This window comes from Poecilia formosa, unplaced genomic scaffold (assembly GCF_000485575.1).
Source record: "Poecilia formosa unplaced genomic scaffold, Poecilia_formosa-5.1.2 Scaffold700, whole genome shotgun sequence".
NCBI lineage: Eukaryota > Metazoa > Chordata > Actinopteri > Cyprinodontiformes > Poeciliidae > Poecilia > Poecilia formosa.
Genome location: NW_006800639.1, coordinates 135908 through 143095, shown reverse-complemented (window position 1 = coordinate 143095; position 7188 = coordinate 135908). Strand labels below are relative to the sequence as shown.

At 37.1% G+C, this 7188-nt stretch overlaps 1 protein-coding gene across 1 annotated transcript in view; it reads left to right on the top strand.

The window, feature by feature from the left end:
* Positions 1-7188, top strand: part of tgs1 (trimethylguanosine synthase 1) — a 52335-nt gene that overhangs the window by 5202 nt on the left and 39945 nt on the right. The window contains exon 2 of the mRNA XM_007542491.2: positions 1362-1488. Within this exon, the coding sequence (XP_007542553.1) occupies positions 1362-1488 (127 nt within the window). The remainder of the gene's footprint in view (positions 1-1361; positions 1489-7188) is intronic.

Sequence of the window (7188 nt, the reverse complement as noted above, 5' to 3'; positions counted from 1 at the left end):
AAGAAGAAAGTGGGAAAAGTGAATTGATGTGGTGGATAGTGGTAAATTGTATTAAAGAAGCAATATGGAAGGCTAGAAACATTTATATATCTAAGCAATATGAGATAGGTGAAAATAATGTGATAAAGATTGTGGGTTCTTTAGTGAAGGACTACATGTGGAAAATGAAATTTGGAAAAAAAAGTAATGAGGATATTAGCATATGGAAAGTGCTGGAAAATTTACATAATATTGTTAAGGAGTTTTTGTTGCAAGTCCCTTTCCCCCCTTCCCCCCTCAGCAGGTGATTAGAAATGTCATCAAAGATTGTTTTTGTTGTTTTTTTTGTGTGTAAGTACAAGTCTTACTCACTTTTTTAGAAAGAAGTGATGTATGTTAAAGGGATATTGTAATTTTTGTTACAAAAAAAGGTAAAGTGTTTATTTCTTTGTGAAGAACTAATAAATACTATTGAAAATTGGGGACTCAGTTCATGTATATTCATATGATATATTTGACAATACTTTAAAATATCTATATTAGACTTGCATGGATCTATTTATTAGGACAAATCTAAAACCCTGGGATTAAAGTGATGGGCACACTTTGGCAGGCCCCTTAAAATTTCTGCAGGAATTTTCTAGTTGAACCTCTATTGTTCAATAATCAACATCCAGAATATTTTTATGCTTTCCTTGTTGTTGTTCTGATTAATAAATCTGCACATAACAAACACTATTCTCTTCCAGCAAGAAGGTTTTGGGTTTGAATTCTGACCTGGGGTTTTTGTGCATGGTCGACCATTCATTCCTGGGTTCTCTCTATGTACCTTGGCTTCTTCTCAAAGTTCAAAAACATTGCTTTAAAAAAATTTGTAACTTTGAATTGCTCTTAGTTATAAGAGGTATAGTTTACTATAAAGAAGTATAATAAATTTATATTTATTTAAAGTCCAATTCTGGAGAAGATGTATACAAAGCCTTAAGATAAAATATTTTTTTATTACAAAAGCACTGACAAATTCAGGAAAAAAAAATCCTGTGAGGAAGAGGTCAGAGATGAGGTTGAGGATGAATTGGTTGAGGGAGGGTAAGAGAATTCACGTGAGGCTGTTAATTAGCCGCAGTTCAGTAAGTCCACTCAACCAAATCTTCATTTAATTTTAAAACTCTTTAATTTTAATAGGAGTCTCTACAGCACCATTAGAATGTAATATTCTAAGGCAACAGGTGTGCTGTCTTTGAGGACTAGTACAAGTGTCTTCGTAGATATTGGAACAGCACAGTGTGTTTCTCAAAGCTCTGGAATCTTTTCTTTGGTCAAACTGAGGTTAGAGAGCTGCTGGAGAATTTTATAATGTGTATTTATTTCTTTTCACCCAGATTCAAAGCCAGTCGCTGTCCTACCTCAGAGAGTCTGTGGCTCAAACAGTAAAACTTCAAAGAGAACAGGTGATGAAGAGGGTGATGATGACAAGCACCCAAGAAGATTTATGAAAACCAAATGCAGGTTAGTTCTATAATGATCACTTTTACTGTTTCTGCTGTGGAAAGCGTGGACTTGGCAGAATAAAAAAGTTTTGTCTTGGCACTGATCTGATTCTGGGTCAGTGAAAAGACTTGGAATTATGAATAATAGTTGGAATTTGAATTGTTACCCCTCTTGTGTAGGACAGGGGAATTGGTGGTTCCACTTTCAGTCTGCAAGCTTTAACTTAAAAAATATAGTGGGCACTGGAATACACAGGTTTCCTATGATTGACATTTTCTTTAACTTCCTATTTTATTAATTAATTAGTTTATTTTGTAAACAGGTTGCTGTGTATTGTAGACTTCTACCCAACGGGGTTTACCTGGTTAAATAAAGGAAATAAAAAAATAAATATAGAAAAATAAAAATATAACAGGACAACCTGGGCTTCAATCCAGGTCCATGTGTTCCCGGCTGTGCTGCCCCTTTCAGACAGAACACAGCTGGTGTTCTGTTCAATGATCATACTCTGTCAGAATAGCATACATGCAGTGAGTATACATGCGTGTGCATTAAGAAGTCTGCGACATTTAGAGGAGCCATCAGTGCAGCATACGCAACAAGATACAACAAAAACAAGTCAATAAATTGTTTTTAATAACTAGATGAATATACATGCATGGTCGAGGTTTCGAAGTGTATCTCCTGATCACTTGATCTAGCTGCACCTTGATGATGGTCTGACTGGTTAACTGCTATGCCTGGCTGTCATGCAGCTGTTAATACAGTGTATGACTGTTTAACTTTTATGTCATGCATCATGTTGCTGATTAAATAAAAGCATATGGTAATGACAGCATATATTTGTCTGACAGATATGCGTATGACGATCTGTGAGTGTATGCTGATCTGACAGAACACCAGGGAATGTTTTTGCATTAGCAATTCTAGCCCTGTCCACCCCCCCCCTGTTAACCCTTAGAGCCATGGTTCCAACCAGGCTGGCCAAACGGGGCTGGTTTGGAGTCAGTTGTTGTTTCACTGGCTGCAGGTGGAACAGAGACCAGTCTTCTTTCAGATCTCTGGGTCAGAGGAGCATTTATTTTGCATTTTAACATGCGTCGTCAAAAATTCCCATCATAATCTATTCTTACCGTGAGTTTTTAAGTGACATATTCAATAGCATTTTATTGTCTTTTAGTTAAAATATTCAACAAGCTGAATAGAGGATCCACATTGTGCCACCAGATTAAGCAGATAAAATATATGTAACTTTTTCCCGCAATGTAAAGAAAAATTATACACTGGCTTTGTTCCTCCCACCTGCATATAAATAATAACATTAAATAAGTGCACCTAAATTATGAGCTATTCATCTGCAGAAGCCTGAAAGTATATAATCTCATAACTTCCTAGTCTGCATCGGTTGTGCATAATTAAATATCTCAGGATTTTGAAGTTGATCTAGAGCAGAGGTTCCCAAACTGTGGGGCACGCCCCCTAAGGGGGGTGGGGGGGCATCATGCCATTGCATGGGGTCGCGGGAAGCAGTCTGGATGGAAAAAAAACAAGCAAAAAAAACCAAAACAAAACATGAACGCTGTATGTGCTGGGTTTTTACCTTAGAATGGCCAGCTCAGTAGTGGCTTCTTCACTTCCCATATCTGTGTCCTCTGTCACTTTTATCAGCAGTTAAAACTGTTTAATCCATTACCTGTTTTTCCGAGCCGCCTTTAAATGCAACATAAGCACTACGACACTCGTGCTGGGTTTACACCTGTGCAGCAGTGAAGGGAGACCTGCTGCTGTGCAGAGCTACGCAGGTGTGTTAGAATCATGGCAGCAAAACGCAAATAACTTTTCACAGTTTTCTCCAAACTAACAGACTGAGTTGAGTAAACCTGTTGGATGCAGGTAATGTTAGTTAAAGGATGACTAACTAATATCAATACAGCACCTTAAGCTTGTTAACAAGTAGCTTGTAGGCTACTGGTGTTGTCTATGTTCAGCTACGATTCATTTTGCCCCCAAAAACGTTGATTTCCTTTCCCTCTCAACTCCACCCTGATAGTCTGGAGCCGGGGCTGAGTATAACAGGAATCTTTAAGGTAGGCTAATGTAAAAATATTACATTTCCCGTAATATTTTTACATATTACAGGAAACGTAATATGTTTTCCCGATGTTACGGAAAAACATCCCCAGTGAAACACTTTTTAAAAATAACAAATAAAAAATACAGTAAAAATTAATATCAACTATTTTCACTTCTGTTTAATATAAATTAACTCAGCAGCTAATAGATTAACACAGATCACAGATACATGAATGTAACATTTGTTTATTGAGAATATCAATGCTGCTAAATATGGTTTAATGGTTTCAGCATACATAAATTAAAAGATTTTAAATTGTTTTACATTTAAATGTAAAATTTTATGTAGCTGGAAAGTTTACTTTGTAAAAGTTCAAAGAACAATATTCATAGTTTGTTTTGTTACCAGCTACATTCTGATCCTATGAGTTTAATCTTTGAGTTTAAGCTCCGTTTGTTCACAAATACAAATTAATAAACTGCAATTATCATTGATTGCTTTTTAGATTGACCAATTAAACTACTCCCCCTCTCCCAGATTTCACTAAATCTAGCACAGAAGCTGTTAGAGGTGCTGATGTTTTTAGAATCAAGAAGGGTCCCTAAGTCAAATTCTGCTAAAGGCCTCAAACAGCCTGGGATGATGATTTAAATTCACTGCACTGCGCGCTGGTGTAACTTTCACATCAATAGGATAATATTTGGGGAAAATACATAGGGCATGCAAATATTGGTAGGCTAATAATTTGTTTTGCCAAAAATAGTGTTACAAATATCTTTTACTCTTCAGTCATATTTCAGTCTGTTTTCTCATCAAAATGCGAGAGTGTAGAGCAGGGGTGCCCAATTCGTCGATTGCGACGGTCGATTGCGGAAGGTTTTGAGTCGATCTCGGCTGAACGCCACCAGGACGCTGAGAGCAGCACTTCCTCTTCTGACAGGCTTATCAAAAATATTCACTAAGATCCTAAACGTTTGTAGCTTCATTAANTTCATATAAAATGTCTTTGAATATTAACCTTCAGCTACATCCTTAACAATGGCAAACATTGTCATCTAACCATGACAATGTTTTCCAAACAATCCAAAAACTTGATTCCTACGAGTCTTTGTACATATTTCAGCAAGTATTATTATTGTTATAATTACAAATAAATGCAACATCTTTAGTGAAGTAGGCACTGTACCGGTCTGTTGTGGTGAAGAGAGAGTTGAGTCAAAGAGCAAAGGATTCAATTTACAAGTTCATACTTTCATCTATGATCATGACCATTCACTGGATTATGACCAAAAGAATGAGATCAAAGATACAAGTTGGGGCTGAAACGATTCCTTGAATGATTCAAGTATCTCAATTAGTAAAATTCCTCGAGGAAAATTTACCTGTCTCAAAGCTTCGTTAATTTATGTTTTATTATTTACCACACCATGTTCCGGCTGGGACATTATTTGTGTTATGCGTAGCTCTGACTTCCGCCTCTGAGTTGTTGACAAATCTTAAGTGTAAGCGGCATAATGTCCAATTTTCAAGTTGGACATTATGCCATAGGGATTTTATTAATTGATGATAATGCCATAGGAATTTTATTACTTGATCTGTTTCTAACTTGTGAGTAAGAAACAGATCAGCTGTCTTTGGAAAGTTTCTTTGCAAAGGGGTAAAGGCCCAGAGAAGAGACAGGAGAATGGATTTATCCCGGACCAGTAGGTGAGTCCCACATTACAAGCCGCTCTGCGTACCATGCAGCAACCGGCTCGCTAATGAGGCAATGAAGCTTCAAACTGCTTCGCCAAGAAGAGACCAAGCAGGCTGTACATATAAGCAACACTTCAGCTGTCATTGTCTCTCATCACTCCCAGATGGGAGTGATTGAGTTTAAGCCATTAAGGAGGCTTAAAGACTATCAGCTGCAGANATATCTACCAAAAATCCAATATGGTGCATCCCTGGTCTTTCCATTTCCATTGCCAGCATGGACACTTGGTCTACACCAGGGGTGCCCAATACGTCGATCGCGGAAGGTTTTGAGTCGATCTCGGCAGATGACAATCTGAACGCCACCAGGACGCTGAGAGCAGCACTTCCTCTTCTGACAGGCTTATCAAAAATATTCACTAAGATCCTAAACGTTTGTAGCTTCATTAAAAAAGAATAATTATAAAAAAAAAAAAATCAATGAGACATGTTAAAATTAATAATCTCAGTAATTATTGTTTGAACAAGGTATTGCGCAATTCAGTGTGTTTCGGTCCCATTAACAAAAAAACAAAAAATAAAAAAAAAGGCGACTCAAAGACCGACTGATGAGCAGAGCAGGAGTTTAAATTAGCTACTCAACCACCGCTGTGTTCATGAGAGGCTTATTAATAATTGAGGAATAAATATGAAGCCTGGAAACGTGATATCGTAACGGACTGAATGTTGTGTTTTTAACATAATCTCTGCTCGGCTTGCGGGCGCAGGCGTTTACCACGGCAACGGGTGTGCTTAAACGACAAAGAGACAGAAAGTAAAAAGGTAGGAGTGGTTTAGAGTTGATCCTCTGTTCGGGTTGTTTTACCTTTGTTTATCTTTGCTGTGGCTCATCACACCCGCTGTAGTTTCTGAACATTCAATAAACGACAAACTTGGACTAATTACCTCGTTCGTATGTGAGTATACGTCACAACAAACATCAAATAGGACAAATATATTTCTTTAAGTTTTAACTAATTCTACAGCAATAATTATATGAAATTAAATTAATTGTATCCCGACTTCCGAAGATTTGCCTTTACCTTTTCTGGGCTCTTTGGTTAGTTTCTCATATTGAGGTCATCAAACCAAATTTCAGATCTACATGACTGACTGACACCTGCTGGCCTCAGGTTTGCAACCAGCTTCTGACTGAGAAACCAGTAACCTGCTCCCAGTGTCAGAATCTCACTGAGGAAGAAACTGCATCAGGTTTTCTGTCACTTTATTATTTCTGCTACAACTGATGCATATTCGCATATAAAATAAGTCAATAGAGTTTAATTTGCATTTTTTATGTCTTTGTATCATGAGGGGCCAGGCCCCTCATGATACAAAGGACTGGCTTTGCTGTGCAAACAGGCCTCAGGGGTCCGAAGACCAGACAAGAATGTCCAAGTAGGTAGGCCTTGTCACGATAACAAATTTTTCTGGACGATAAATTGTCCCAGAAGTTATTGCAATAAGCAATAATATTGTTGGTTTGAGACCATTTTCTAATAATATAATGGCAATAGCATAATAATGAGAGAACACATTCTCAAAAATCAACAAAAATCAAACTATAAATTCAAATGAATATTTAACACTGAGACTGGAAGACATTTGAAATATCGTAAATACAAAATAAATTAATAATGAAGTTCTTCATTTATAGGGCTAGTTGAGACTAAAGCACCAGAGTGGTGGAAAGAGAGAGAAAAGAGAAAAATGATAAATCATGCAAATGGAAATTATTTAGCTTATTTTAATTTATCATGCGATTATTGATTAATTGTGATAGGCCTAGTGGTAAGAATGACTGTAGTATGAGCTGTACTCTAGACCAGTGTTTCCTATTCTTGGTCCTCAAGGCACCACAACCTACATGTTTTAGATGTTACCCTGCTTCAACACCCATTCAGATGATT